General features: G+C 42.9%; 1 protein-coding gene across 1 annotated transcript; it reads left to right on the plus strand.

The window, feature by feature from the left end:
* Window positions 1-2514: 2514 nt before the first annotated feature.
* LOC145805272 (uncharacterized) lies at window positions 2515-3033 on the plus strand. Its single transcript, XM_082900382.1, has one exon. The coding sequence runs from the start codon at window positions 2515-2517 to the stop codon at window positions 3031-3033; it is 519 nt and encodes a 172-aa protein (XP_082756508.1).
* Window positions 3034-15225: the final 12192 nt, after the last annotated feature.

Genomic DNA, 15225 nt, shown 5'->3' on the forward strand with positions numbered 1-15225 from the left:
ACAGCATTTGGAGGAGTTAGTGGCTGTCGGTCACTTGGACCGTTACATTGACGAAGGCGTCAAGGTCGTGCCCCACGCTCCGGCTGAGCCAAATGGTTTGGCAAGCACTTCCACAAGGCGTGATCAATGTGATCCACTGTATCATCAAGCCAGCAAAGGCATGCGAGCTCCGAGGGATGATCAAAAAAGCAGAGCATATGAGGGAAGTCCTGTCTATTCAGTCTGTGGTCAAAAAGGACAAAACCGAGGTGAAAAATGTGCTCAGATTTTCAAGCCGGGATCTTGAACGAATTCAAACGCCGCACAATGACACCCTGGTGGTCACCTTTCGCGTAAGGGACTTCGACGTTAAGTGCATTCTGATCGACTGAGGCAGCTCGGTCAAAACCATGTATTATGACGCCTTCAAGCAACTTAAACTAAGAGATGCACACTTGGCCCTAGTGACTTCACCACTGGTCGGTTTCAACTCTCAACCGGAGTGGCCCATGGGAAAGATCATCTTACCGGTCAAAGTCGGGTCAGTGGTTAAATAAGTGGAGTTCTGGGTGTTAAAGGTGCCTTCCATATACAATCTTATCCCAGGCAAAGGATGGCTTCACGCCATGCAAGCCGTGGCATCGACCTACCACCAAGTTATGAGGTTTCCCTCCATTACGGGGGTGATTGAAGAGATTTGGGGTGATCAAGTCATGGCCAAGCAGGGTTTCGTTGCCGTAAATGGGAGCCGAGCAGCCAAAGGCTTCGTGCAATTGATCAAAAGACCAGAAGATCAAAGTGTCCTGGATGATGTGGGTACCAGGATCGAAGAAAAGGCTGTTGAAGACTGGGTGGAGGTACGGATTAAGAAAGATAATCCTGAGAACTTCTTTCTGTTGGGATCCAGTTTGACTGCCTAAGAACGGCTAGAGATAGTGGAGTTTTTGGTGGCGAATATCGAAGTGTTTGCATGGACACCTTATGACATGCCTAGCGTCGATCAAAACTTTATTTGCCACCAACTCAACGTCTTTCTAGATGCTTGGCCTGTTATTCAAAGAACGCGGAGATCGGCGCTGCTTCACGTCGAGGTAGTGGCAGAAGAGGTCAAAAACTTGCTTGAAGTAAGGGCAATCCGGGAAGTGCACTGCACTCGGTGGGTTTCTAACACGGTCGTGGTACCAAAGAAGTACGGCAAATGGCGAGTTTGTGTTGACTACAAGACGATCAACCGCACTTGCCCTAAAGACAGTTTCCCCTTACCCAGAATTGACCAACTGGTGGACCTTACTACCGGCCACAACCGACTCAGCTTCTTGGACGCTTACTGCGGTTATCATCAGATCGCCATGCATGAGCCTGACCGGGAGGTTACTTCTTTCACCACACTAAGGGGGTTATTTTGCTACCGGGTTATGCCCTTCAGGTTGAAGAACGCCGGGGCAACCTTTCAAAGGATGGTCATGAAGATGTTCGCTCATTTACTCGGCCGAACAATGGAGGCATATATCAATGACATGGTTGTGAAGAGCAAACGCGAGGCCGACCACCTGTCTAACTTGGCAGAGATGTTCGCTATTCTCAAATAACATAAGTTGCGTCTGAATGCGTCAAAGTGTGTCTTCGGCGTGGGGTCGGGAAAATTCTTAGGCTTTCTAGTCACCAACCGTGGTATCGAGGCGGACCCTTCCCAAATCAAGGCCATACAAGAATTAAAGCAACCCAACTCGATAAAGGATGTGCAACATCTTGTCGGGATGACAGCCGCGCTTAATCGATTTATAAGTCGGTCATCAGATCGTTGCCACTCTTCTTCCGAGCCTTGAAGTCTAAGTTTTCATGGGATGAAGACTATGACAGAGCCTTAGCCGAGCTAAAAACATACCTATCTTCCACTCTACTTTTGGTCACGCTGAAGCACGGTGAAGAACTCTATCTTTATTTGGTTGTTTCTTAACATGCCGTAAGTACGGTGCCTGTTCGGATAAAAGGCATCCAGCATCTACCGATCTTCTACGTGAGCAAAACTTGCTCCCGGCGGAGTCGAGATACTTGCCAGTGGAGAAACTTTCCTTAATACTAATGATGGCCTCAAGGAAATTGGCATACTACTTCCATGCTCACACGATCATGGTGTCTACCGAATTCCCTTTGAAAGCCTTGTTTAAGTGAGTAGACTTCTCTGGTCAAATCCTGAAATGGGCAGTCGAGTTGGGGCAATTCGGCGTCAATTTTCAACCCTGAACTGCTATCAAAGCCCAAGAATTGGCCGACTTCATTATTGAGTTCTCGCCCGGAATTCATCCAATTTGCCCGGTGGATCTTGTCGGTGCAACTGAGCTGCAGAGAATAGGCATGGTGAAAATTGCACAGCCTCCCATCCAACCGAATGTTGAAGACGACGTGAAAGTTGTGCGCCCGTCTATAGAACTATCACTCGAAGGCCCACTTTAGCCTGGTAATTCGCTGTCAGATTTGGGAATAACAGGGCAACCTATTGGATCCAACGCCGCATCGCTACGGGGAGATGAAGACATGCTTGTTACAATCGTCAACGACGTGCTCACCATGGAACTAGCCGAACAGCCGAGCAATTCTGATCACTTGGACTTTCAGACATCCCAGGACCTCGCTGAATGTTGGAAACTTTTCAACGGCGAAATGTGGAAACTTTTTGTGGATGGCACCTCAAACCGGCATGGAGCCGGGTTGGGAGTGGTCTTGATCTCCACAGACGGGCTAACTATTGAACATTCCATCACACTAGGATTTCCTGCGTCAAACAACGAGGCTAAGTACGAAGCGCTGCTAACCGAGTTGAAAAGCACACTCCAAATGCAAGCATCTAAGCTAATGGTCTACAGTGACTCCCAACTCGTTGGAAACAAAGTTTCTAGGGAATATGAAGCCAAAGATAACAAAATGGCTAAGTACCAAACTTTGGTAAAAGAGAAAATCAAGAAATTTCAAGCCATAAGAGTCCAACAAATTAGCCGAGAAGATAACGGTCGGGCAGATGAGTTAGCCGGTTTAGTTTCCATGGCCGACAAATAAACTCCCTGTAGCTTGGTTTTTTTTGCTCCCTCTTTCAGAAACTCAAAAAGAAGCCCTACAGTTTGGACTCCCGTGGTTCTGAATCTAATCTCACAAGTGCAATGTGAAACTGATAAACACCAAAGAGTTCAAATCCGGCAAATCGTTTTGAAAAATTGATTTTGAATCAAAAGTACCAAAATTAGACTGCTTTGCCAAATACAGAGTTGCCACCTAAATATTTTATTTTTGGAAAAATTTAGGAAACCCATGACTTGTGCCAAAGGCCACGTGTCTGTCATCACCAAAGTTGCCTCGGCTCGGGAAACTTAGGTACGAGAGGGGAAGGTCATGGATTGAGCACCCTCGCTCGTCTGATCAAAAATTGGCCTCTACTAATCATGATATAATTTTTTATCAATATTACGTGCTCTTATTTCGGTTATTAAACTAGCATTACTAGGTGATGCACACAAGCAAGTATAGACTAGTTTGCTCAAGTTGAAACAATTCAATTCATGTTTGTTTGCGAAAATGGTTTGAATTTGCCACCTCTAGTGGGCTTAAAGTTTGCGGATTTGCCACCAAATATAGTGGGCTTAAAACTTATTTGCCACTTAACAAAGTGGGCTTAAAACATACATTCGTTGAATTGTTCTAATTCAGGCGACAAGCCTTCATCCACAGGCATTCGAGCAATTTATCAAATAAGCATTTAGCCTCATGGAAAGCATGCTAGACATAGCAACATTTAAACTCATGTAAGTATGCTAAAGTATTAAAAACTCACCTAGTACTCCAAGCTAAGAAGATATGTGTGATAACCCTGTTGCGTATTATGCTAATTGGTCCTTATTATGAATATGATTATGTGTTTGATATGATTTTGTGTGCCATCTATGTGAAAATATGTGGTTTTGAATTTCTATCTGTTCACCGTAGGAATATCTGTTTGATTATCTGCTTTGGAATTTAAATTGAAGGCCCTATCGGCCACAGAAACTGAAATTGACTGCGCCATTGTGATTGGCGTAATTTTTAGAGCCTACGGTGAAATTTAATTGGAAATTGATTCGGATCAAATTAAATAGATTAAATTAATGAAATGGTGCCCAGTTATTTAATACTAAAGAAATGTATTTAAGGGAGCTTTTAAAGGGCCATTATACACTCTCATTTTTGTTTCTTTTGAGCTCAACATCTGAAATTATGCTCTAAAGAGAGGGAGGAGCCAAATTTAGTGAGAGAGGAGGCTCAAGGTAGAGATTTGGCTAGGGAACTTGGTGATCTTGAAGGCACACTCAAGAATTTACCAAAAATTGGAAAGATTGAGCTTCTAGGTGAGTAAATTCATGGATTCTAGTTTGTAACTTTGTGAATTCGAAGTTGATTGATGATCAAGAACAAGGATTGTGTTATAAGTGATGAAATTGAAGCTAATGTGTACATGCATGCATAGAATTACCATGATTTGGCATAATCAAGCATGTATTAAGTTGAATGTGGGAATATGAGCATTGAAACATATATGCAAGTATAGTTTTGTTGATTTTCATGATTATGAGCATCATTGGTGCTATTTGAAAGGGAATTGAGGTCAAAAATTTACATGCATATTTGGTTGTTGGAAATATGGAGCTTACATGAAATTTGAAGGCATGAGTTTGAATTAAACAAAAGAAGTGTTGGATAATTTGAGAATGTGACCATGATTTTGAGCAATTGACCTTATCTTGCTTGTATACTCATGATATATAATGTATTTGCATGTTTTGGAACCAAAATTATGAGTTTTGAACCTTTGGAGGTCGAGTTTGAGCTCAAGAATAAGTTCTGGAAAACCCAGAATTCTTGACGTCCGCTTGAGTGGGGGAACCGCCGCTCAAGCATAAAATACGAGCTCCCAGAATATTTTGCAGACATGATGTTTGCTCGAGCGGGGAAGTTCACGCTCGAGCGGGGAGCTATGTAGAATGACCTTCAACTCGAGAGTCCGAATTCACGATCGAGCGTAAAAATGAGGCAACCAGTACTTTTACAGACCTAATGGGTCTGCTCGAGTGGGAAAGTCCACGCTCGAGCAGGGACCCCTATTTTTGAAATTTTGTAAAGATATTTTGTGTTTCGTTTTCCGTTCTCTTTCACTTCTAAGTACTCTTAGGCATGCATTGAGCATTATGAATGAATTAAAAAAATCAGAAAGAAGCCTAAAGACGAATATGTGAATTAAGAACGAATTGGATTGTTTGTGACCCATTGTGTTCATAGAATGTGTAGGGTCGAGCTCCAGGGCAAATCATCCAACCGATCACTGTGAGTAATATCTTAATAAAGATATTTTGAAACATGTTATTTGTCCAATTACTTATTTCTCTATAAGTTTTATGAGTTTGTCGATTTGAATTGTGGACAAATGTGTTGCTATGCCACATGGTTGGGCCTAAGGCCGTTTGCTATAAGTGAATGGGCCGAAGGCCAGTTTGACATGAATGAATGAACGGGCCGAAGGCCAGTCTGACATGAGTGAATGAATGGGCCAAAGGCCAGTTTGACATGAAAGAATGAATGGGCCAAAGGCCAGTTTGACATGAATGAATGAATGGGCCAAATGCCAGTTTGACATGAAAGAATGAATGGGCCAATGGCCAATTTGACATGAATAAACGGATGGGCCAAAGGCTAGTGGACATGAATGAATGAATGGGCCAAAGGCCAGTTTGACATGAAAGAACGAATGGGCCAGAGACTAGTATGCCACGAATGAATAAATGGGCCAGAGGCCGTATGACACGAGTGAATTAGGCCCGAGGCCGTATGATGTGTTTGGAACCACAGTCACTTAATCTGTATTTATATATATATGCTAGATAGAAATACGAATTGGGCCCAAGGCCGTTTGAAGCACGTTATTCTAAATACCGTTTGTGTAACTGCTTTATTTGATATTATTCACTGGGCTTTCGCTCACGCTCATTCATGTACGCTCATTCATGTGTTTGTAGGTGAGCTAAGAGAGGTCCAAACCCACCCTTAGTGAAGTTTGTGTGGAACAACCAAGGTTTTGAAGAGTTAGCCCATACGTCTCACGCACGAGACTCGTCTTCGCCCTTTTGCTATTTTATTACATTTTGTCGTGTTGGCGAGGACCTTGGATTATGATTGTATATAGTTTCGATTGACTGACCTAAACTTGAATGATCCTGTATGTACGGAGCTTTGTGTTAGTACATAATTTGATGTGAGTTATTAACATGTATATGTATAGTTTGTTATGACGTGCCATATAAGCACAACTCTATGGACAAAAGTTTGAAATTGCTTCCGTTTGGCCCTTTTACTCTGATGAGTTATGTTTTATTTGGTTTGAGGCCGTAGGTAATCTTGTGATTACTGGCTGGTTATGTCCTTAACCCATGGGAGCGGGTTCGGGTCATGACAATATGATTTAGAAAAATATGCATGCTTCCTAACTATACAAAGTGCCTAATGCAACACATGCAATATGGAATTAATAGGTTCGACTACTAATATGGCATATGAAACAATTAAATAGCATGCGGCTAAACATATATTCAAATAAGTAATTGAAACAATAATGCGGTTTGAATGATGCGCCGAGTCTCGGTGTATTCAATACAAGATGAATGTATGCAGGCATAAGGTATGCTAATTTAAACATGTTCTTAATCTAACCAACAAAAATGATTAAATAAAAGGGAGAAAGACGTGAGGTTGAAAGACATACACATTGTTACATTTTGCTCTCACGAAGGAGAGTCCGAATGAATAAAGCTAAGTTAACTAGTAACTAATTAGGGCTAAGCTAATTAAGCTAACCTAATTAAGCTAATTATTACAAACCAAAATAAGAAGCTAAACTAATTAACTAATTATTACAACACTTGAAAGATTTAACTAGTAAGCTAACTAATTAATTTACAACACAAACGCAAGTAAACTAAGCAATTAACATTCCTAACCATGCTGCCACTACTCCGCCTCGGGAAGTGGAAGATGCATATGCTCGGTTTTTGCCCGAAAAGACCTCCACTTTGCTCTTGAAAGCCTCTGTTTGCAGAGTTGAACATTTCCAGAACCTTCATGCCCTAACTTACCAACATTCTGCTAAAGTTTACATCAGTGCCCAGCTGGCCATGGATGAATGCTGTCAGCCATCTGCCGGCCAAGAAGGTGGCCTGCCGGCCATAGATGATGCACTGTCGGCCATGGATGGTGGCCTGCTAGCCACTGATGCACTGGATCACCATGCTACAACAGAGTACAAACCGAGCAAAAAGAAGGTTTTTCCAAGGGTTGTCTGCACAATTCACCTCTCATTTTCATGGACAAATCCAAAGAGTTGTGAACTTAAACCACAAACCACCAATCTAAGGAATTTCATTGCATAATGGCTTGTGATTCAAGGTGTGCAAGCTCAATGAATGCAAAACAAGACACTCAAGAACCATCACCCTATCATGCATGATCAAGTGCAACGGAGACCTAGGACACTTGAGACAGTTGATCACTTTGAGTATGAAATGTCATAATTTTCCTTGTGTTTAATTAACGTCTGATTGAACACATAACACACAAGTTATTATCTTGCTCAATTTTAGTCCCAAGTTGTTAGTTATTCATTTTAACTTACCAACCATTACTTAATCTAATTAAGTCCAAAAGGTGAGTTAGAGTCCTCTAATAGAAAGAAGGCCCAAAACACAAGTTGCTTTGGGTATGAAAGAAGTCTCATACCGTTGGTAATGAACCCCCAAAGGGATTAAGTATGAATCCTCAATTCCACACTTAGGCGAACAAATAACTTGAAACAACTTTCAAAGCAAAAAGAAAAACCAAGAAATGAGGGAGGTTACAGAGGTGATTAGTGCTGAAACAAAGTGCAAAACAACACCAAATTCTGCAATCAACTCAAACAAGAGGTGCTTAATAGCCCAAAACACCAAACTTGTGAGAACTATTACATTACAACCATACAAAACAAGGCTCAACTGATCCAAACAGCCCAAAATAGAGCTAAAGCAGTTTAAAATAGAGGCAAAAACATATGCTGGAATATAGCTACAAAAATCTAGAAAATCATGCTAACATATGGAGTTAACTAGGCTAGCAAACAAGACACAAGGAGGAGAGGCTAACCCCTCCATGAATTCTATACAAGGAGATCTAGTCCTTCACGTGTGGACAGATATAAGCATCTGTGCAAACAGTTGGCAAAAAATATCTGCAGAAAACACTGGTGGCCAGCAAGCCATCAGTGATGGCCGGCAAGGCATCATTGATGGCCGACATGGCACATCAATTGCCGACAGACTAGAAGCTCTGGCCGGCAGCCCTCATAGATGGCCAACAGGGCACCAAAGACTGCAGGGGGGAGAGACAAGACATGGTCCAAAAAGGAGACAAAGTGGATGCAGGCTCTGAAAGGTTCAAACCTGTGGTGTTCCGCTGAGGACTTGGGGCACTCGGCGAGCAATCAGACTCGTTATCGGATGTACCTGCAAGAACATCCAAGTCTTGAAGGGCCGTAAAAAATATGATGTCTATAACCTCAACCCTCTCCTAATTGAATTCCTCCCAAGACCCAGTATTGAAGACTTCGAGCAAATAAAAGTTCTCTGTACCGAGCTAGGCCCTTCTTGGATGGACCCTATCATTCTTTTCCTTAAAGAAAGGATCCTGCCGACTAACAAGAAAGAGGCACACAAAATCCGAGTAAAGTCTGAGCGGTTTTGGTTTTCTCCATCTAGTGCTTTGTATAAGAAGTCTTTCGCCGGTCCATACCTCAAGTGCGTTCACCCAAACATAATCGGTGCTTTCCTTTACGAGATCCACGAAGGCATGTATGGAAGCCACATCGGTGGGAGATCTTTAGCTTACCGCACTATTTCACAAGGATATTGGTGGCCGTGCATACAGGCAGATGCACAGAAATATGTGAGAAAATGTGAAAAATGCCAGAAGTTCGCCCACCAAATTCATCAGTCGGCCAGAGAACTCCTATCTCTCACACGTCCTCGGCCTTTTGTAATGTGGGGGCTTGACATAGTGGGACCACTCCCAACTACGTTGCGAAACCGCAAGTTCTTTATAGCTGCGACAGATTACTTCACCAAATGGGTCGAAACAGAGCCCTTGGCAACAATTAAAGAAAAGGATGTAAAGAAGTTTGTCTGGCAGAACGTGATAATGCGGTTTAGACTCCCCAAGGCTTTGATCTCTGACAATGGCACCCAATTTGATGGGCGATTGTTCAGAAGATTTTGTGAGGAATTAAAGATAGAATTCTATAATTCCATACTGGCCTACCCTCAGTCCAACGGCCAAGTCGAAGCATCGAACAAAACCATTCTAGATGGGCTGAAGAAAAGGTTAGAGAAAGCCAAAGGAAAGTGGACCGAGGAACTTCTAAATGTTCTCTGGGCTTACTGAACAACACCAAGACGCTCAACTGGGGAAATGCTTTTCACCTTGGCACGTGGCATAGAAGCAGTCATCCCATTGGAGATCGGTATGCCCATAATTCGCAGCGAGAATTTTGAGCCCAACTTAAATGCCAAAGTCACTGCCTTAGAATTGGACCTGGGAGAGGAACGCCGAGAAAAGACCCTGATCCGTGTCGCAGCGTATCAACAAGAACTATCCAGAAAGTATAACAAAGCAGTTCACCCTAGACCGTTCAAAGTCGGGGATTGGGTCTTAAGGAAAGTGATGGACAACACTCTTGTGCCGGGCGAATGGAAGCTAGGGGCAAACCGGGAAGGGCCTTACAAGGTAACCGGTCTAGCGAGTAAAGGGGCATACCATTTAGAAAATTTGGATGGCATAGCTATACCCCAGCCATGGAACGCAGTCAACCTGAAGTTGTATTATTTTTAGTTTCAATATTTGAATGTAATTTTTTGTAAGGGATAAGCATTCCCTTCCATTTACTAATGTAATTCTGTTAGTCACCATGTGAATTCGTGAAAGCTATGTGTGATAGTAATGAATTACTGTACACATAAAATTTGTTGTGAATTACAATGAACAAAGGGGCAATTGCCCTTCAGTCGAGGTGATTTCGCCCAGCTTAAAGAGTTGATGAATTGTTCAACTCAAAGTTTTTAGCCAAGATGATTTTGCTCGGCTCAAAGAGTTGATGAATTGTTCAACTTCAAGCTTTTAGCCGAGATGATTTTTCTCTACCATTAGAGTTGATGAATTATTCAACTCTAAGCTTTTAGGCAAGATGATTTTGCCCGGCTCAAAGAGTTGATGAGCTGTTCAACTCCAAGTTTTTAGCTAAGATGATTTTGCTCGGCCATTGGAGTTGATGAATTGTTCAACTCTAAACTTTTAGTCAAGATGATTTTGCTAGGCTATTGGAGTTGATGAATTCTTCAACTCTAAGCTTTTAGATGAGATGATTTTGCTCGGCTATTAGAATTGGCGAATTGTTCAACTCTAAGCTTTCAGCCGAGATAATTTTAATTGACCAACTCTAAGCTTTTAGCTGACATGGTTTTGCTCGGTAAAAGGAGTTGGTGAATTGTTCAACTCTAAGCTTTCAGCCGGGGTGATTTTGCCCAACTCAAAGAGTTGATGCATTGTTGAAGAATGTTGACGTTTGGTTCAACTTTAATTTGACAGTGATGATTTGTTCGGTTAATTTACTTAATGCTTGTCCGGTGTGTGTTGAACGATTGTAGGGAAGAAACACAACATATATTGCTAGAATACAAGAGATAAGTTGGTAAAAACTTTCATTAATGGAGGATTTAAGTACAAGATAAGGGGCTTGTAGTCTAGTTACAAAAGTTCAAAGCAAAAAGATGGAGAATTCATGATTAAACTAGGGAGGAGAGGTCGGCGAATTCATCTTTGGCTTCCTCTGTAGCGGCCTCCAGGTCGACCACGATAGCTTTTTCTTTGTCACCGATCTCCTTTTGGCCGGCCTCCGCTTTGGCCTCCTCTTCAACTTCTTCCTCGGCCTCCTCGTGCAGAGAGTTGAAGACTTCATTGGCATAAGGCACCGTATAGATCGCCAGGAAGGCAGGAGGAGGAGACGTGAACACTTCGGTTTCAGATCCTTGGCCTAGTTTTTCACAAGCAGCCTTCCAACCGGACTTGAAGAAGATGTCCTTGGTGGCTTCAACTTGTTTGGTATAGTTATCTTCGGCCTCCTTGAAGTCGAGGTTGTTGGCCTCGTCCACGACTGTCTGCTTTGTTTTTTTTCCGCCTCTAGCTCGGCTTTCAAAGCGTCCTTCTCTTGCTCGGCCCTACCAAGCTGGCCAAGAAGCCTGGCATTGTCAGCATTGGCAATCTTGAGAGAGGTCTTGGCTCGGCCGAGCTCAACCGAGACGTTCTTGCCAGCATTATTCAGCTCGGCCACTTTATGATGCATATTGACAATTCGGTCCATGACGAGATGCTGTTTTTGGATAGCCTACAAGAAAAAGAAAGTTAGACCAAGCAAAGAAATAAACCGAGTAGAGACTTGATGAAATTCTAAATCATACCTTAGTCATGGATTTGATTGCCGATTTCACGAGCCGGGTGTTAGGGACATGATCGCTCCCGGTCACGTTGTTCGCCAACAACAATGCTTTTGATAAATCAAAAGCCAAGAGGTGCTCCTTATCTCCCTTGACTGATGCGTTGGCCGAGATCTCTTTACCCTGGTGTTTGAACTTTGGCCTCCACGGAAAGGTGGACTGAGCATTCTGTACTTGCTGCTTAGTGCTTAGCTCAGCCACGAGCTCGGCGGAGGGGTTAGCCGATCGAGCCTGTTTACCAGCTTGGAGAGACTCAGTATGTGGAGTGGCCGTGAAGGCCAGGGAAATCATGGTCCCTGAACTATGGCCGACGGCTGGAGTAGGAGGTGGCACGCTCGGTAGCTCGGTAGAAGTGACGGTAATTAGGTTTTTAATCTAGCTCCTCTTTGCCATCTCTTCCTCTTTGGTTAATCGTATTAGGGGCACGTTTGGCAGAGTTGGGTCAGGTGGAGGAGAAGGAGCCCGAAGAAATTCTGTAACCTTGCTTTTGCGGAGAGTTAAATAACGATAGGTCGGGACGTAACCGAGAAGCTCGTGGCAATCTCAGTGTCTGTAACTCAGTGCGACCCTGATTGCCTCTTCATTCGAACACTGATAGTTGGCTTGTAACTCTTCGATAGCTGCAAAAGGAAAACAATTAGCTTGGCACAATTAATATTGACAGAATAAATCAGTTAAAAAGATGGGCTTACAAGAAGAACTGAAGTTCTTGCTGATGTACTAACTAAGCACATCAGTTGTTTCGTAGTTACTAGACACCCAGAAGAAATCATCATCATGCATGGCCTTGTCCGCGTGCCGGTCACTAATCGTTCTCTGCCCGATCTTATTTTTCAAATAATAGTTGAAACGTCTTTTGTTCAACCGAGCGTGTATTGACGCAAGATCTCGGCCAGACCCAGATTTAAACCAAGCCAATGATTTAACTCGGCCATGCCATTTATGATTCTAAAAGTGTTGGTGGATACTTGTGTTGGAGTGAGCCCGGTGCGTCTTAGGAACTCATAGATCAAGGGTTGCACAGGAAAGCGTAACCCTCCTTTGACTATGCTTAGCACGGTGAAGGGGCAGGACTCCAACCTACCCCATGGGTTTATATCCTCTTCGCCGAGCTCCAGATGCACATCAATCGAAATACCGTATCTTCTTGGAAAGCGGCCAACGCACTCGACGTATTAACTAGGAAGCAGTAGCGCCCCATGGGAGGCCGGTTTGTTCAGCACAACAGTGTTAAATTTGTAAATTTTTTCATGGTGGTTACTCGGTCTTCGAGAGCCCTTATGTTGGTGTGTCTGGTCCCCTAAGACTCTGCAATTAAAAACCAAGTGTAAGTGATAGCGCGGGTGCGCAAATGAGCTCGACTTTAGCTCGGTCACTTTGGGCGCAACAGCGCCTCAGTCTCGATGGGTAAACTCAACAACTCGGTCACTCAAGCAGACCAAATATTAGTCCGGTCGAGCGGTACAGCGCGTTTCTTAGCTCGATTTTCACCTAAGTTCTATAAACAAAGAACTTGCTCGGTTCACTTATGATTTTGGATCAAACGAAGGTTTGTAGCCCGGTCGGCCCTAGATTTTCACTTGTTCATCACAGAAGATGATGAACAGTGTCAAGGACAAAGCGGCAAATACAACTGGCCTAACTTCGTTTGAAGCTATGAAACCTACTGTTATCATATCCTAGACTCATCTATGGGAGTTGAGTTTGAGAACACAAGGAAAAAAAGAGTATGAAGAACAGTGGAGGGATTGAAGACTTACTGGCTAGGGAGTGGATCGTAGCTCCAATCTGAAAGATAGAGCCCTAGTGATGGTAGCAGAATAGAAGCGACTTGAGAGAATGTTCCGATATGAGTACAATCAATGGAACTCGAAGGATGGGTGTTCTAGATTACTAGGTCGTCTGAGAAGAAGATGAACAATGGAAGAAGAAATATGAAGGGGCGTGCGATATATGTATAAGAGGAGAAGATGCGCCAAAATTTGAAACTGAGGCGGCGACGCGTAATAGCAAGGTAAGTGACACAACACCAATCAGTGAACGTCACGTGTCGATGACACGACTGGTGTCAGTCTTGAAAAGATAGTTTGAGAGATCGAAGTGCCGACCGAGCAAGTCATGGGGCCGAGCGAACGATTCAGCAGGGCGAATGGTTGGAGGTAAATAACCGAGCAGTTGAGTGACCTCAGCCGAGAAGGTAATCTTGGTCACGCTGGCGCAGACGGAATTAGGAAAAAATTGAGAGAGAGGTTTATGACCTAATATTGGGTGGAGTTGGTTTGGGCCAGGGGCAAGTCCTTGCTCGGTCAGACGTTGGTTGCATTCTGGACCGAGGACTCAGTTCGGTCTAGTTGGGCCAACTTCGGATTGCCAATCCAGATGGGATATGCACTTTACAGGGTTAGACAAGATTAGCCCTTTCAACATCAAGGTGACTAAGTAAGAGCTCGGTCATGACTAAGGAGCTTGGTTGAGCCACGGTATAGAATTGTCATGGACATCGGACAAGAAGCTCAGTCGGAAGGTGATGACGCGGCGCTACGCCAAGCATAGCTTGGTGGGGAGTACTACGCGATACCACGGGACTGCAGGAAGGAGATTTCGCTGTCCGTACGCATCCATACCGTTTGATGGTTTTGTTAGATGGTGTTTAGCTGTATTAGCGCTGACACGTGGAGAAACGTGAGAGGAGAGCAGGTCCACGCGTCCAATGGGGAATAGGTGCAGAAGTGCGCGCAGAAACTATATAAACGGTGCTGCGCCCTTATATTCAGGTCTGGAACATCCTTTGGTCAGAGCTTAACTATCACTCTGTCTCCTCTCTTTTCTCTCTCTTTAAGCATGCTAACTTGACCGTCGGAGGAGTTTTTCGGCAATACACCGTTGGGTAGCTCACTTTCATTGTGTTCTCAAGTTTATCGGAGTGAAGTGCAGCTTGGTCACGAGGAGTGCAGATAACGTCGAACATTTGGCTCCCGTACAAAATCACATATAATTCTTGAACTCTCTTACCCAATTTAAGTTGGCTTAGATCGAAGTCTCAAGATCTTGTAAATGTCATTACAAGAATAACCAAATCTAACATCACTTCTGATCATATTTTGATTTATGATAAAAACAAATTATTTCACAAGCATCAAAGGTAACTGCCTATTATTCAATCTTTTAGATTTTTAAAAGGAAAATTCTAACAATTAAAAGTTAAAAAAAAAAATTAGGGATAATTATTTTGACTCATCATTGACATATGACCATATCTTCATTGTATTAAAAAAATTATTATTTGATTTAAATAAAATTAAAAATATATAAACTACAAACAGTAATTTTATTTTTATGTAATAAAATTAGGTTATTATATTGTTACTATGAGTGTTTAAAATTTGATTTAGTAATATTTATTTAATTGAAATTAAATTAAATTTTTAACCTCAATACCGGCCCAACGAAGTGGGAGGAGCGGGGCAATGAGACCCGCATAAAACCCGTCCTGTTATCATTCCAACGCCAATCACCAACCCAACAGGTGTGGCCAAAAGTCACTTGCGTGGAGATCAGCGAAAAAGCTAGAACTCCTCCCTAGCTAGTTGTCTCGTTCGAAAGACTGTACTGTGTACTTAAAGAAGTCACCAAGGATTCTCTAGAGTATTTTTTTCCT

Source organism: Camellia sinensis, chromosome 13 (assembly GCF_055761805.1).
Source record: "Camellia sinensis isolate YWXY chromosome 13, ASM5576180v1, whole genome shotgun sequence".
Taxonomy (NCBI): Eukaryota; Viridiplantae; Streptophyta; class Magnoliopsida; order Ericales; family Theaceae; genus Camellia; species Camellia sinensis.